This window comes from Lissotriton helveticus, chromosome 9 (assembly GCF_964261635.1).
Source record: "Lissotriton helveticus chromosome 9, aLisHel1.1, whole genome shotgun sequence".
Classification (NCBI taxonomy): Eukaryota; Metazoa; Chordata; class Amphibia; order Caudata; family Salamandridae; genus Lissotriton; species Lissotriton helveticus.
In genome coordinates this window covers 519,351,630-519,369,502 of record NC_136070.1, presented here as the reverse complement: position 1 = coordinate 519,369,502, position 17,873 = coordinate 519,351,630, and the positions used below count along the sequence as shown (strand labels likewise).

General features: G+C 47.4%; 2 protein-coding genes across 2 annotated transcripts in view; one reads left to right on the top strand and one right to left on the bottom strand.

The window, feature by feature from the left end:
• Positions 1-17,470, bottom strand: part of AP5M1 (adaptor related protein complex 5 subunit mu 1) — a 107,843-nt gene extending 90,373 nt beyond the window's left edge. Inside the window, exon 1 of the mRNA XM_078660367.1 lies at positions 17,297-17,470. Within this exon, the coding sequence (XP_078516493.1) occupies positions 17,297-17,364 (68 nt within the window). The 5' untranslated portion in view covers positions 17,365-17,470. The remainder of the gene's footprint in view (positions 1-17,296) is intronic.
• A 21-nt stretch (positions 17,471-17,491) lies between these two features.
• The window catches only part of EXOC5 (exocyst complex component 5), a 159,563-nt gene continuing 159,181 nt past the window's right edge, over positions 17,492-17,873 (top strand). The window contains exon 1 of the mRNA XM_078660366.1: positions 17,492-17,648. Coding sequence (XP_078516492.1) covers positions 17,622-17,648 — 27 coding nt within the window. The 5' untranslated portion in view covers positions 17,492-17,621. The remainder of the gene's footprint in view (positions 17,649-17,873) is intronic.

The window sequence follows — 17,873 nt, the reverse complement described above, 5'->3', positions numbered from 1 at the left end:
CAGCAATGAATCAATAGACTTCCTAGACGTCAGAGTCACCAAGAATACAGATGGATTTGAAACAGAATTGTATACGAAACCCACAGACCGAAACAGTGCCCTCAGCTACAAGAGTTTCCATCCGAGGAGCTTAATAAACAACCTACCATTATCTCAGTTCATCCGCATAAAACGCATATGTTCCAATCCTCAAACATGTGTTGATACTTTGAACAGACAAATGAAGAAATACGAGGAGAGAGGATATCCTAACAACTTACTACTAGAACACATTGAAAAGGTAACTGCAATGGACAGAACAAAACTACTACAAACACGATCCAAATTACAACAAGAGAGAATGCTGTTTGTAACAAAATACACGACTCAATCATACAAAATCAGGAACATCATCAACAAAAGGTGGGAGTTATTAACTCAGGAACCTGATTTTCATGGATTATTTAAAGAGTTGCCATTACATGCCTACACCAGAGGGCTAAACCTGAAGGAGAAGCTGAAATTAAAACATCAACCAGACAGAGGTCCAGCTGATAAAGGAACGACACGGTGTCACAATTGCATCAACTGCAATAATGTAATAGTTGGTGATATTTGCACTCACCCAACGACTGGTAAACAGATACGTTTAAGACACACAAGTGACTGTAACACGCAAAATGTTGTGTATGGCATTAAGTGCCCTTGCGGAAGAATGTACATCGGCAAGACCGAGCGCAAGATAAAAGTGCGAATATCAGAACACAAAAGTCGAATCCGAAATAACTCTTTAACATCGCCACTGGTATTACATTGGATACAAGAGAAACACAGCATCTCACAATTGAGATTTCAAATTTTGGAACAAGTTCCAATGAAACATGGAATAAACAATCACCAGAAGTTACTGCAACGTGAAATATTCTGGATCAAATATTTACAGACCATGATGCCAACAGGTCTCAATGACAAGTATGACCTAGTGTGTTTTTTATAAAGTCAATCAGGATGCACAAATTATGGCAGGTTGTATAGCTGCACATAAATAAGACCAAGTTTAGAGCTAATCAATTACATAAAATACAATGATGCAGTGCAACAATTGTGTACCCAGAAATATGAGCTATGATTTCAAAGTAGTAGCTTAACAGGTGTGCACCCAGAAAAATGAGTATTGATTGCATTGATATGACACCACAAAATATTAATATGTGGAGAGGTTCCGGTATATAGAACATATGACATCTAGTTTACTAAACATCAACCTCACTTTCTGTAAATAACACAGCAATTATCAACCAAAGACCACACCATTAAAATAGTTTTAGCAAATAGTTGACAATATATACTTAGTAGGATAGAGGACAAGCAACAGCAATAGTCTTACGCAATACATCGGAGATTTTAGGAACACATGAGTATTCAGAAGCTGGATAACATAAAATGAAGACATTCACAGGCGAGCACTAGAAGAGCCAACAGGGATTATAGTATGTTAAGATTAACAGGATTAGATCATGGTTATGACGGTTGGTAGGCAGAACAGTGAGGGCTTTGAGTATAGTGTTAAGATGGCGCCCACAGGCAACTAATGAAATCGAGGGCTGTTGACCAAGTCCGTTGTTTATTGCTATCATCGTGAAGTTGTTTGGGGAAGTAGCGGAGCAGTCGTTAAAAACAGACCGGGAGACATAGACAACGCAGCGGCTAGCCAGAACCTCTGATAAACGAGATAAAGAATTGGAACAGGTATGTAGACAGCATACTTCACTAGCAGCGTACAGGATTATAGATAGGCAGAGCGGGCCAGTGACAATGTTGACTTTTGGTTTTATAGATTCAAAAGGCACAGAGCAAGACAAGGTAAAAATACGGAGAGCTACCGCGATCCGTTTTCTTCTTTGAGTTATTGCGTTGTGGTGACTAAAGAGCAGTTTTGGTTTGTGTATTTCAGAGACATAAGGCATTTCCCATTGAGGTAGGTTAACAATGTAAACGGTTGAAATATGGTAACAGAGTATAGCACACAGGAACCAAGATCATTGTTGTGTATTCATTTATTTTCCAGAGCAATATTTGACAGCACACTGGAGGTATGTTGGGTACAGATTGGAGTATCAAAATCATTCATAAGTGTACCAGGATTAGTTATACAAGGGTCTGCTTTTGTATTTGTGTTTTTATACAGAAAAGTAGTGGCAATAACTAAGAACAGAATCACATCAGGCATAAAACTACAACGACCAGGTAGGCAAACTTAAACTCCACAAATTAAGAGAACCCCCCGTGAAAAAAACAGAAACACTTACACTATGTTCTTTACTTTCTTTCATAGAGACTGCCCCTGATGAAGGCACACATGAGTGCCGAAATGCATTGGGCTCATTTGAGAAATGATGATGAAAAATATTGTAACAAATGTGCCAAAAAAGTTTAAGAATATGATGTATAAATGTACTGTGAATTTCATGTTTGTGACTAAAACAGACATTTGAGTGTTGAATAATGCAATGATGATTAATTAGCAAAAATATATACAAATGAAATAAAAAGAAAATTTAAGTAAACCAAAACAAGCGTGGTTCGAGCAGGACTAAAAGAATAACTTATAGAAAGCGCCAGGGCGCCAAGTGAACAGTGCGCGATTGGGTGAAACTCAATTTCACCATAACACGTTCATGACTTTGCTCTAAGCTCCAATAGGAAAGTCCAGCCTGAAATGCCAGGCTAGGTCCTCCCTGAACCGAAACACAAACAACCTAGGACTGGTTTTGATCAAGTTAGAGCTCATCAGCCAGGTAGCAAATGGTTCTAATTTTGGTGCGGCAAAGGCTTCCTGTGACGTTAATCAGGTAAGCTAAAATTGTGCCTCCACCACCTCTCTTCCCGAGATGAAGAAACACATGCAGGCCCCACAATCCCAGGCCTTCTATCTCTCAGTGTCTTCTCAAGGGCATCCAGGTGTTTTCATCACATAGGCGCTCCTCACTCACCTGGTATCGAGGAGTATAGTGATCGCCGCATGGTAAAGGGCCCTGGCTATTAAATGTCTGCTTTAGGGCTGCCGGTTCCCCATGGCTCAATTGCGCTGCACACTCTTTAGACCATCATCCCTCTGCAGGCTTCCTTCACTCCCTCAGCCACCAGGTTCCTTCAATATGGGAGCTCCAGCCGCTCACACACCCAAGCTCACCATTGTTGGTCCACAAATATGAAACAACCTCTTATTAGGCCTATCTTATTTAAAAAATGGTAATTACTCAAAAGATGACATTACCCCATTAACAAAGTCTCATCACAAATATATATATATAATTTTTTTTTTGACGAGAGCTAAGTTTATCCTTCAGAATATGTGGCCCTCAAAAGGGAGAAAGTTGCTCGAATAGAGAACTAAGGGTCTCGGATGCATTCATTCCACAACCAGAAGTTGTGGAATTTTTTTTTTTTGAAAAGTTTTTATTGAAAATTAACAGCAACAATAACAGGTTACACAAGGCAAGAGAGAATCGGGAATACAGTCATGGGTCCATGTACTTGGCGCTTCAGCATTGTAGCATACATAACACAGTCACGGTGTGTCGTGGGTGGGGGGGGCAGCGAGGAAACCAGTAGCAATACAGTTTAATTAATAGTCGGAATGTCAATCAGGGGGACAGGTATCATCGGGAAACAAATCTTGTGGGGGGGTGCATATATTGCCACGGTATGTGTTCCATTGTGACCAGATTCTGCCCCACTTCTTGGGCCTTCCACGCGACAGATACACAGTCTTCTCGCGAAACATGCACCAGTCCACATTCTCTGCCCACAATGTTACAGTCGGAGGCCTACGGGAACCCCAGAGCTGTGCAATGTCTATTTTGGCGATCATATTACCAAGGGCCGCCCAGGTAATCTGTGCCGTATTGTAGTCATTGGGCTCCCAGACATTCAGGAGGCAGCGCCTGGCCTCGGGCAGTAGCGCCACTCCAGTGACCCTCTCCATGACGACATGCACACGAGACCAAAACTCGACCATCTCCGGGCATTCCCATAAAATGTGGAGAAAGGTACCAGTCATACCGCAACCACGCTTACACAAATCATCAGAAGAGTAACCCATGCGCACCAGACTCGGGCCAGGGACATACACACGGTGAAGGATCTTAAGTTGAACAAATCTAAGGCGTGCGGGTATGGCAACTTCTTTTGGCGAGGACAGAGCGGACTGCCAGTCCGCATCATCTAATTCTAGACCGTCGGCAATCCACGAGGCCCTCAGGCGCACAAGCAGGTCAGCCCTGTTATAGATCAGCTTCTTGTAAATTAATGAAATAGTGCTGTCGGGCACATGTCCATCCAGAATACGATCCTCAAGGGGTGAGGATTCAGGGATATCTGTACCCACAGCAAAGACCGACAGGAGGGCATGTCGGACCTGAGCGTACCTGAAGAATTCTCTGTCCCCAAGTTCATACTCCATCTTAAGCGCCTCGAAGGTCTTGACATCGCCTTTAGACCAAAGATCCCCCACCTTAGTGATTCCAATCATATCCCATTTGTCAAATCCTTTCGTTCGCCATAAATTACCCAGACATTCAGAGTCATACAAGGGGGTCGCGCGAGTGAGTCTATCCTTCCATCCCAAGGCCGCATTCGCATCGTGCCAAACACGTACCGTGACTTTAGTGGGTCCAGTCAGTGTTTTACAGAGCCCCCTAGAATACAGCGCCCTATTGAAGTCCCCCCCCGGCAGAAGGTGTTTATCCACTGCGAAGGCAGGGGCGGGACCGGGAACATACGTTGCGTGATTGACCGCACTTAATTGGGAGGCCCAGTAATAGCGCCTGATGTCGGGAAGGGCGATGCCTCCGTCATACCACGGAAGCGTGAGTTTATACAGAGCAACGCGTGCACGGCCATCCCAAATCAGTTGCCGTTATAGACTCTCCACCTCCCGAAAGTGACGAGAGGGAACAGGGTCAAACGAGTTCTGGAGCGCGTACAAAAATCTAGGCAGCGACATCATTTTAAAGAGAGCCGCACGACCGAGCGGTGACAGTGGCAAATGACGCCAGCGTGTAACATCTAGCTTCAGCCGTTCAAGAGGGGGCAGCAAGTTGCGCTCATAGCGAACGGTGGGGTCCAAGGAGACATACATCCCCAGGTACTTAAAACCGGTCTCCGTTACTTGAATCAGAAATCTACGGGGCAATGGGGGGAGACCACCAGCCAAAACGTAGACACAGGATTTAGTCCAATTAATAACGAGACCCGAGTTCTTCCCAAAGGAGGTAATAACATCGAAGAGCACGTTTAAGGATTTCTGAGGGGAAGTTAGATATAGGAGAATGTCATCTGCGTATAGCAAGACACGATTCTCGAAATCGGGAGCCCACCGAATGCCCTTTATAGAAGGCTCCCAATGGAGCCACTCCGCCAACGGTTCCAATGCGAGGGCGAAGAGCAATGGAGACAGCGGGCAGCCCTGCCGAGTACCGCGTCCGAGTGCGAAAACACCGGACGCCTTCCCGTTAACCACCACCTGGGCAAGGGGCATCTCATAAAGAAGTTTCACCCAAGCGATGAACACGGGGCCGAATCCAAATTTTGAGAGGGCCGCCCAAAGATAGGGCCATTCGATAGTGTTGAAAGCCATGGTAGCATCGAGGGAAGCTAAAATGGCCGACTCAGTGAGAGTCCCAGCCCTCGCGAGAACTCCATGGAGTCTCCGAAGATTAAGGGCGGTGTTCCGATGAGGAATGAACCCTGACTGATCCCGATGGATCAAGTCCCCGATCACCTTAATCAAACGATTAGCTAACAATTTAGCTAGAATTTTGGGTTCGGCGTTAAGCAAAGATATAGGTCTATACGAGGCACAACGATCCCGTGGCTTACCCTCCTTGTGAATTACCACAATAGTGGCGAGTCGTTGATCAGCGGGAAGGGAACCCTAGTCCAGGGCCTCAAGGAACATATCCTTCAAGTGGGGCGCCATTTTGTCGGGTCGCAGTTTATAAAGTTCAATGGGTAATCCATTGGGGCCCATTGCTTTGCCTGAGCGGAGGGAACGTATAGCCCCCGCTACTTCGTCCGCCGTAAGGGTTGCATCCATGAGGTCTCGGTCATCTTCGGAAAGGCAGGGCAACGCAATGTCACGAAGCAACAACCGGGAGTCTTCCTCGTCCCTACCGCAGACAGAGGCATACACCGTCTGAAAGTGGTCAACAAAACACTCAACAATCCCAACAGGGTCGGTGACACACTCACCATCCAGCCTCTCAATCACGGGGACAACGCGATTCACTCTTTCTTTCTTGTCCAGCCACGCAATCAATTTACCGGCCTTGTCACCCACATCATACAACCTGCCCTGTTGCTCCCTGTTCATCACCTTAGCCGCGTCAGTGACGACGGACCTATAATCGGCCGGTTTCAGACTGAGAGAATGCATTTTTAAACGCGTTACTCCTGTATCAAGGTCACTCTCTAGTGCTGTTATCTCAGTTTCTAGGCGCACCAGTTCCACATTTTTAGCCTTTTTGGCAGCAGCAATCAGTGAAAGAGAATGCCCACGAATGACAGTCTTAAAAGCTTCCCACAAAGATACAGACGAAGAAACAGACCCCACATTGTCATTGAAGTAATGATCCATGGCTTTAACAAGTTCAGAACGGGTTTTTGGGTCACGAAAGTACCAGGGGTTAATAGGAGCCCCTCTGCCTACACTGCCCGCACCCACCGCAAGCCGAAGCCACAAGGGGGAGTGATCAGATATACCCCTGGGAAAATGGCGAACCTCACTGATGGAGGAGGATTGGGCCGATGGCATTAAGAAATAGTCTAACCTAGAGAGGCTACCATGTGCCCCAGAATGGAAGGTGTACTGAAGCTGTGTAGGGTGCATCAACCGCCAGCTATCTACGAGCCCAAAGGTATCAAGGAAATCGCTCAACCACATATGGGATCTAGCCAAGTCCCTGGGGGAAAACGATCAGCAGTACCATAGACAACGGAGTTAAAATCCCCTCCGAGGATAAGAAGACCCTCAGGTAACCCCAATAGGACCCTACCCAAATCGGCATATGTGGAGGCCTGTAGGCCGGGGGGGATATATATCGCGAGTATGGACAGTGTCTTCCCTTCCCATCTACCCGTGAGCGCAGCATAGCGCCCTCTATCATCAAGTATAACTTCATCAATTTCGAGGGGGAGTGAAGACCGAATAAGAATGCCGACCCCCCTGGAGCCAGAGGTGAAACCGGAGTGAGCAACTAGGCGGTATCCACGTCTGTTCATGGCTCGACACGTATTCCCTACAAGATGCGTCTCCTGTAGAAGAACTACATCGGGTGAATGGCGCCTAAGAAACTGCAACACTACCCCTCGCTTTATCCTGTCTCCCAACCCATTAACATTCCATGATAGTAGTCTCAACTCACCACTCCCCATCCCCAAGAAGAAGCAGAGCGCCCCACAGGCGGAACCCGAAGACCGAGACAGTTAGAAAAAAAAGTTGGATGCCTTGTGAACGAAAACAACCACACACACACCCCCCACACCCCCAACTTAAACCCGTTATAACACCCACCACCCTGCACCCCTGTGTTAGACTCGAAATCCACCCCAACTTGCAGTGTGCCTGTCGCCCCATCAAGAAACTAATCTACACAAAGAACCCGAAAGGAGGAAGAGACCCCTTCACCCCCGCCACCCTCAGGCCAATCTGAAGGAAGGACTAAAGAATCATTGACCAAACTCAGCTGGAAAAGTTGGAAAGTTCAGACATCGGGATCCACAAGTCACTCCTGCTCCGGCGAGCCACCGTCGCCGCCGCCGGGGTGCTCAGCACGATCGTCCCTTTTTGGCAAAGAATCAAGCCAGTCACTGACACTGTCCGGTCGATCGAAGAAAAACGTTAGTTCCCCGTACTCAATACGGAGTCTGGTCGGAAACAGCATGGCGTACTTGAGGCCCAAGTCCCGTAGCCGTCTCTTGACACCATGGAATCCCTTCTCTGCCTCTGAACGAACGGGGTAAAGTCCGGGTAAAAGTTCACGGTGGCATTCTCGAATTTCACAGGGCCCTTGTCCCGAGAGGCTTGCAGGATGGCATCTCTAGCCCTGAAATGGAATAGTCTAGCAATGATGGGTCTCGGGGGGCACACGGCTGGACCTTTCCGCCAGGGATTCGATGTGCACGCTCGACCGCAAAGAATTTAGTAAGTCCGGCGGGAGCAAGATAGTTGGAGACCAGATCCTCCACCAGGAGGTCGGTTGCAGAGGCCTCGGGATTTTCAGGGACCCCAATAATGCACACATTGTTGCGACGGGACCTGTTTTCATAGTCCTCCAGACGACGGGCCAGCACATCCCGGGAAGAACGCAGATTCCCGATCTCGGTCTGAACGTCCGTTACATCAGTGGTCAGGCTGGAAGTCTTCAGATCTAATGCCTTGACCCTCTCGTTAGTCTTTGCCAGGTCCGCTCTTATCAGCGTAACATCCACGGCCATCGTGTCGATCTTGGAGGCAAGAGCCTCATATTGCTGCCCCATGGAGGCCTCCATACTGGTGATAGCGCTCATTACATCTTGCAGCGACACTCCTGGTGTTGTACCGGAGGCAGCCTTTGGGTCATCAGGCGTGCGGCCAGCGCTACTGGGGGATCCCTTCAATTGGGAGTAGTGATCCATGATGTTCGTCTGGGTCTGTCCCCCTCGGTGAGGCGTCTTGATCTTACGTCTCTCCATCTCGGGTCTGGTGGCCATATTGGGGAAAGGACCCCGTAGGGGCCCGCGCGACCTGGTGAAAATGGCCGGCCGGGATGTGGTGAAAAACAGTGAAACCGGCCAAAATCAACGTAAATGCCGATAGTGCAGAGCAAAAGGCGAGGCGCCAGGAGGACACACCACTGTGTGGGAGCACCAGGCAGGGCCAAGGGTAGATCCAAGCAGCGTTTCAGCAGATCCTCGCCGGGAGTAGGAAAGCGAAACTGAAAGTTAGGCAGGGGACCTCTGGAGGAGAGACCCCTCCGGCCGTTGTTATTCAACTACTCCCCGGCTGGCACAGTAACCAAAACCCCGGTCTGGTCCCGGGGCGGGCCGCAAAGTTCGAGACGGCGTAAAAGTGGATCCCAACGTCCGATCTCAATTCTTCAAAGAATGTTAGGATCGGCAAGAGTTCGTCTTCAAAAGCCCATCTGAAAAATCAGGATGTAGGAAGGATATTGCGAAGGGTGGCGCGGGTCTCGGGAGCCCTCTGCTCACACGACCATCTTGGATGCCCGCGAAGCTCCTCCTACATCACAAATAATTTTTCTCTTTTTTTTTATTTATCAAAACATTTATATTTTTAAATAATATTTGTATATTTTTGTGTATTCCTGAGCGCAGCTCCTGCATTCTAAAAACTATAACCATGCTGCCAGTAGCCAAGACTTGTGCAGAGGAGATTGGGGCTATACATTTGAGAATGCAGATTGGAAGGCTAATGGAGGGTCTCTCCTTCCAGCTCAAACTAAAAGGGTGTCACTGAGGAGCACCAATGTGCAGTTTAAAGAGTCCCTCTGGATCAAGCTCTACACAAACTACTACCAAAAAAAAACAAAAGTCCCTTTCAGGGACAAAAGGAAAGTGCGAGGATGGTACAGTTGCACTGTTTGTCTGGGAAATGTGCACTTACAACTCACTGCTACCAAATTAGTCTGAACAAAGAAACTACTTGCTACTGGGAGAGGAGAGTCATATTATTCCAATCGGCTGACCTTCCTCGAATATCCATTTGGACAGCAACCACTTGCTGATGTAAACTGTGTATTCTCATCCCTTATCATTGAATTCGGAGAGAATTGTGGCAATGCCATCAGCCAAGATGTCAGTCTGCACAACGCAAGGATAACAGAAGCCTGGTGGTTCAAACATGGGTGCTCATACGAAGCCTTATTCACCTGGTGAAAGACCTGCTGACAATACACAGTCCTGTTCACTTTCTCAGCTTGTTGGAAGTCAGTGGCTTAATGATGGAGCTGTAGTTTTCAACAACAATTCTGCCAGTACCAAGTGAAGTCTAAGAATGCCGCACATAGTGGTTGGGGACCCCCCATCTATGATGGCCTAAATGTATGACTTAAGTGGTTCATCTTTTCCATAATCCACTTCACCAAGATCGACAATGGAGCTCTGCCGAATGCACTTGGTTGCCTTGACTGAAGTTGTCGTTCTTTTCAGTACCACTATCACATTCTCAATTTTAACCAGCTGATGTGTGCAGGTGTCACTGAACAGAGCTATCTGTTCCAGGCGGGTGCCAAATAATGGAGACTATGATCACCAACTTCTGGAAAATGGCTAGAGGGTTCCTTAATCAAAAAGACATGCCCCTGACGTGGAACACGCCTTTTGGAGTGGAGTACAATATCCAGTGATCAGGTCAAAGATGCTCAAAAAATAAGCAGCCTATAAAATATTAATGAGTTCACTAGCTAGGGGAAAGTTTGTGCATCAATCTTAGTGACAGAGTTGAGATCGCTGGTAACATAAGCAAGTGTTGTCGACTTTTGGTTCAAGTACCACTTGGCTCAACCAAGGGGTCTATTACCCCTAAATCCAGAACCTTGATGACATCCATGAACATGTATGCCTGGTTCCTCATATAAGTAGCTAAGACACATAGAACTGAGCCCCAAACTTTTTAACTGCAAAAAGAAAACAAAAATTGATGGAAGGAATGTTGAACAATGTCAAAGATTCACCCCCAGTACAGAGATCTGGGCCTAAATCTATTGTTTTTTTGCTCACCATGTTATTCCAGTTTGAACCCAGACATATGCAAATCAGTCTTGACCCTGCTCCCCATGGAAACAGTCCAGCCCAAACTGCCAGGCCCTCCCTAGTGGAGGTCCTAGGATCCTTGTTTCTGGTCCAGGGAGGACCTGGCCTGGCAGTTCAGGGAGGACTGTTCCCATGGGGTACAGGGTCAAGATTGATTTGCATTGGCTGTTTCCAAATTGGGGTGACATTGTGAGCAAACAAATGATGGATTTAGGCCCAGATCTCTGTACTAGGGGTGAGTTTTTGAACATTGTTCAGCCTTCCGTCCATCAATTGTTCTTTTTACATTTTCCAAACTTTATAATGTCCTGAAATTCCAAATCAGAGCTAAACCAAACTACCTCTGATTCGGGAAACTTCTTAAATTGGAGCTCCTCAGGAACTCATTTATCTGAATCTAATTATTCAGGTATAATAATGGATGAATACAGGTTGATGTTTTCTTTCCATACTGCTGGTCTCTAATGGCCCAATTCGAGATTATATTGTTTTTGCCAAGGTTTGGTATCAGTAAAAAAAGTGCTATGAAGTTATTGCAAGATGATAACCTTGCATACAAATTATTCACAGGAGATGCTTTCAAATACTTGCAAGATAAAATGTCCCCTCTTGCAACATGCACTCTTACGGAAGAACTTAAAAAAACTTATACTGGCCATCTTTCTAACTAAATGTAATCACTGAAGCAACCAACGTTGCTCGTTGGCAGCTCCCACCTCTGGAACAGCATGCCCAAATATGCAACTCTACATTAGTGATACCGTTAAGTTCAAAACTAAAGATAATCCTGTCCCATACTTCAATGTATTAACATTTCGTTATAATCGTTTCGCTCCTAGCTGGGAAAGTGATATAATAAAATTATTGAAACCCCATACACACTTTTAAAATAAAATTTAGGGAAAAAAATGATCGAACACAAAAAACACAGCCCTTTCATTTAAAATGTAAGAAAGGTTTGTAGTTGCTCCAGTTTAATCAGCTCGGAAGAACTTTTCTATCCAGTGTACTACTAATCAATGTCAGATACTTAGAGATATTAATCATTATACCGAACACGTGAAATACTACTTCAAAATGAAGCTATCTATTTGAAATGATTGGCTAACTTTCGAATCACTGTAAAATTTCACAGAAGAAGCGACGTAATAGCCATACAGTCACAAAGCATGCGATGGCAAACTATATATATATATATATATATATATATATATATATATATATATATATACGCCATTGCTGCAATAAAGAGCCTCCAACTGATTTCCCCCTGGGTCTCTGCTCTTTTTTTGGAAGGAGTTTGCCTGCATCAAATTGTGCGTCAGCCAGAGACGCATTCAAGAGCACCCCCGCCTCGTTTTGGGCTCGGACCTCACTGGCCTGAACTTTCGCAGTTCTTTCTTTTCTCCAATGTTGATTGGATGGTCCATAGTCCGCCCTAGAGCACGGGAGGAGAGGTGGTAGTATTGGGGTCAGTGACTCCACGCCGGGCAGCGGACATTGTTTCTGCAGCCCCTGCCGCATGGATTCTTGTTCTCTTGGGCTGAGGCGGTATTGGGGGACCAGAGGAGGCGCTTCGTTGTGGACTCTGAAGCTGACTTTGCTACACATTATTCATGTAGAGCGCACCCTGTGTCCCGCATCCCCGCCAAACTACAAGATTACCTTGGTTTCCCCCTGCATACTTTCGAGGATCCATCTACGAGGATTCTGGGACTGGTAGTTTCCTGATACTCCCGGATTGCTACCCAGGTGTGCTGTTACCAACAGGGGGAGGAGCGGGCCATAGTACATCCAGGTTAAAAGGCGGGACTTACCTACGGAGTGCTGCATCATACTTGGGAGGCTTCTGGGCGCTGATGAAGGCCAAACCAGGCCGAAATGCATTCGCCATTGCTGCAATAAAGAGCCTCCAACTGATTTCCCCCTGGGTCTCTGCTCTTTTTTTGGAAGGAGTTTGCCTGCATATATATATATATATATATATATTTTTTTTTTTTTTTTTTTAGAGCTTATAGAGCGCTCAGTAACGCCATCACGGCGTGTCCCCGCGCTAAGCTACCAACGTACCTGCCTAGAACACCCAGCCACTATGCAGTATATAGGTGAGTTTTGAGCAGAGCCCTGAAACGTAGTTCATTGTCCTCCAGTCTCAGCACAGGAGGTAATTTATTCCAATTTTGAGCTGCTAGTAGCGCAAAGGAACGTCCACCTATTCTCGCCTTCCTAATCCTGGGGACTGTCAGCAGACCGGTACCCTCTGAACGGAGGGTCCTGGTAGGCTCATAACGGCTGACTAGCTCCTTCAGGTATATAGGTGACTTGTCCCAGACAATACGGTGGCAAAAAAGGAGGCACTTAAATAGCACCCGCTTCTTCACCGGCAGCCAATGAAGCGCATCCAGCGCCAATTTCGAGCTAGCTCTCCTGGGTCTTCTTAACACCAGTCTGGCGGAGGAGTTCTGGATGACTTGTAGGCGACCTATGCTGCCCTCGGTTGCCCCAAGGAACAGAATATTGCCATAATCCAACCGCGAGGTCACCAATGCCTGCGTTAGAGTTCTTCTGGCTGATAGAGGCAGGAGGTCTAAGGTTTTATTTAGGGTCTTTAGGACTCCAAAACATTTGCCCACCAGGCGCCTTATGTGGCCTTCATATGAGAGCGAAGGGTTCATCCAGATTCCCAGATTCTTAGCCTCCTGACATGGTATGGGGGTAGGGCCCAGGCAAGGCGGCCACCACTCATCTGACCATTTTTCACTTTTTCCCCCTACCACCAACACCTCTGTTTTGGAGCCATTGAGTTTTAAACAATGGGCATCCATCCACTCTGCTAATGCCTGCATACAAGATTTAAAATTTTTTGGGGTGTTGGTAGTACTCTGAGATAGGGAGATCAGCAGCTGAGTGTCGTCAGCGTACGACACTAATTCCACGCCAAAAGAGTGTACAACTTTCGCCAGGGAGGCCATGTATAAATTAAAAAGAGTGGGACTCAGGGCCGAGCCCTGAGGTACTCCCTGGTCTAGTGACATCTCCCCTGAGCGGCATGTCCCCTGCTGAACCTGGAAACATCTCTCTGTAAGGAAAGATTGTAGCCAGCCCAGCGCAGGACCAGCGACCCCAGCTTCGTTCAGACACCGTAGCAGGATGGAATGCGCTACGGTGTCAAAAGCTGCGCTTAGGTCCAGCATGATCAGGGCCATTGTATGACCAGCATCTGCCCCTGCTCTTAGAGTCTCGGTGGCTCTTAGGAGGGCCGTCTCCGTAGAGTAGCCTACCCTAAATCCTGATTGCGAGGGGTGGAGTAGATTACATTTTTCCAAATGCTCCGTGAGCTGAGCATTAACCACCTTCTCGGCTACCTTCGCCACGTACGGCAATAAGGAGATTGGTCTGAGGTTTTCTAGTACCTCCATGCTGACATTGGGTTTTTTCCTTATTGGGAGTACTATAGCCTTCTTCCACTCTCTAGGGACTTGTTGAGTGGAAAAGGAGGTTTGAAGGACGTATCTAATGTGAGGTTCCAAGGCTGTCAGACCCTCTGATAAGACCCAGGCAGGGGCCGGGTCATTAGGGGAGCCGGACTTGACGCTCCGACAGATGGTTGCTAGTTTGTCAGCTGCCGGAACCTCGAAGGTTAGAAGTGAGGAGTCCGGGGCTGCCAATGAGCTGTTTGCTCTAAAATCAATGCCCTTAGCTGGAGTATGGGAGAAGGAAGCATAAATCTTCTTGACTTTACTAGAGAAGAAGTCAGCGACTTTATTACATCCCTCCTTGGATGAATTTACAGGGGAATTGGAGCTAGAAACCAACGATATCTCTTTATATATTTTAAACAGTTCCCGCGAGGAGCTCTCAGCATCCTCAATACGAGTCTGAAAATATTTGGCTTTAGCTCTACGCACCGCATATTGATAGCTCCGGTGTGCTGAGCTGTAGCTATTTTTTGCTTGCTCACTCGGATTCCTTCTCCAGGTTCTTTCTAGTTTTTTGCATATAGATTTGGTTTGCTGGAGTTCAATCGTGAACCATGGGGCAGTGCGTTGTCTACCAGTTCTCACTTTGCCTTTACATATAGGAGCTAGCTCATCCAGAGTGGCAGTGACAAGTAGGTTAAATTCCTTATTCGCCTGATCACTATCCAGAGCACTTATTAGTTGAGCTTTCTGGATGGTGCCTACAAAATTTTCTTTGGAGAAATTGTCTCCATTTGCGTTTCATAAAGTATCCGTCCCCATTGTCTTTAGTCCCAGTGGTCTGATAAAAACAGTGAAAAGGGACCAGAAAGTGGTCAGTCCAAGGGAGCTGACAGGGAGTGAGTACTTTTATTTTATCCCAGCTCGCAAAGATAGGGTCTAAACAGTGACCCTTCTGATGCGTAGCTGTTGTACTTAACAATGTCAACTGTAGTTCCTGTAGTACAAGGCGAACATCCTCTGCCTCCTTCTGTGCAGGGTCCTCTAGGTGTAGATTCAGGTCACCCAGTATTAGAACCTTGTTATGTTTAATGGCGGTCTGAGTAGCCCCTTCAAGTAGGCTACTACGAAAGTTTCCCAGGGACCCAGGGGGCCTATAGATAAGGATGCCAGAGATAGTGTCATGATGCGTCAGTTTGATGCTAAATTCACCAGCTTCGCAATCATCAATTTTTACTGGCTTTAGAGTACACTCGAACGGGTGTTTGACAATAATGGCGATCCCTCCTCCCCTTCCTATTGTCCTGTCAAGTCTGTGGAGGGTGTAACCAGGAGGGATGGTGTCCAGTATATCCGGGTCGGAGTGTTCTCCCAACCAAGTCTCAGTAAGGAACAGAATCTGCATGTTCTCATCCATTATGAGATCCCACAGCTGGATAGTATGTTTGCTGATGGATCTACAATTTAGGAGACCCCCTTTGGCCAGAATTGTATCTGGATCGGGAGCGACTGGCACTAAGCAGCTGCCAGTGTATGGACAATGAGGACATGGTCCTAGGTCCAGGGGCTCCATCAAGTGGTGACATTGCGTAGGTAGAGCGGGACATAGGTCTCTCAACCTCTTACTTGTATATGTATGCCTGGTGCACGCCCGCCGAGCAGGGGTATAGGCCCCTGGTCCCGGCCGGTCGCGGACGGGCGCAGACGGGCTTGACTTGTGCGCGACTTCGGCGCGCATCCGGCGCGCCCGCTGCGCCGTCTGAACCCTACGCACATTTTATGGGAGATGAGGAGGGCGTGAGGCCGGCGCGACTAGAGCGCTGCCCCTGCCCACACCCAAGATGGCGCCCGCCGCCGCCTCGAGCCGGGAGTAAGAATCGGCTGGGCGAGGCTGTTTCAAAGAGGTAGTGTGTTTAGAGGTGTCAGAGTGCCTACAAATCGATTCCCTTTTAAAATTCTGAAGGAGATAGCCCCAAGTTTTAAAAGTCACAATGCACTAAAAACACGATATAAAAGCACAGGCTGTCGCAGTTTTTATCAGCAGATTACCCAGTAGCTCGCAGCCCTAGTCCTCCCTCTAGGGAGAGCTCTAACAGGCAGCGAGCAGCTCAAATCACCCCAATTAAATATTCTGGGAGGGCGGGAGGCCGGCGCGACTAGAGCGCTGCCCCTGCCCACACCCAAGATGGCGCCCGCCGCCGCCTCGAGCCGGGAGTAAGAATCGGCTGGGCGAGGCTGTTTCAAAGAGGTAGTGTGTTTAGAGGTGTCAGAGTGCCTACAAATCGATTCCCTTTTAAAATTCTGAAGGAGATAGCCCCAAGTTTTAAAAGTCACAATGCACTAAAAACACGATATAAAAGCACAGGCTGTCGCAGTTTTTATCAGCAGATTACCCAGTAGCTCGCAGCCCTAGTCCTCCCTCTAGGGAGAGCTCTAACAGGCCATATATATATATATATCTCAATGCCTTTTTATCACACATAACTTGATTGTAAATAGGACAGCTTTACACAACCCAGTAGCAAAATGGGTTCCAACATTAGTGCAAGTCAAAAAGCAAAGGCCGTTGGCATGTCAACATAACGGCGTGTTACTGGGTACAGTTCAATCTGCCATCGGTAAGTGTGAACATACTTTGACACATGTGGGGCATGTGAGCATGTCTAGTGTTATTACCTGTCATATATTAAACGATGACAGTCCGGGTTGAAATGTATGCAGCTGCTGCAATCCCGACCAAACTACAGAATTAGGCGATATAAACATGTTTGTACACATAGTGGAACAAACACAGCTAGCATATGAGGCATGACCCTCCAAAAATATGACCAAGAACTCGGACCTACCACATACTTCTGCAGCTGCACCAAAGCCAATAATCAATCCATCAAAATCTTGAAATAAAAAAAACATTCTGTCGATCCCGAAGATGAGATCGACATCACAAAACGAGGATCAGATTGACACCACACAACGGACATTAGGCATCCTGACAGTAAAAGGTTCCGTGTATGCAGTGTCTCTCACTTCCACTATTCTTCTGGGTACAGTACAGGCGCGCACCAACACGGTGACTGCTTTACCTGCTGAAGAGGCCGGGCCCTCCATCGCTCTGCCCGGGTCTCAGGATCCAGAGTCCCCTGATAGGCATGGCAGAGACGCTGCCGTACACCGGTAAGTGTAGTCGCTATCCCGTGTTCAGCACGCAGCTTCTTCCTGTTTCTGGTGCGGTCCTGCAGCTCCACTTCCGGGTCAGGTGTCTGTGTTGTCTGCGCGTAGGTTCTATTTTGTGCTCTGCGCGCAGTTTATTCCGGTAGTGCTGACAGAGGGGGAGCGGCCTAGCCCTGCACACAGGATCCCGAGTCCCGCAGAGCCCCCAGCATGTGACAGGCCGCACTGTCTACCCCCATGGCCGCCACCGCCGAGCTTTTCGAGGTGAGTGCACACCACCTGGTTCCGTGGACGTCTCTGCCTGAACCGAGGGTGACCAGAGCAATGAGAGGGTAACACGAAACCACGGGTAACAACAACGATTCAGAGTAGGGGTACATAAAGCGTTATAGAGTACCCCCTAGTCCTGCGACTTACTCGCTAGTTTCCTACTCAATCCTACACCTCCGGGGCTTGTCATTCAGAGCCTGACCGCCGCATCAACCAGAT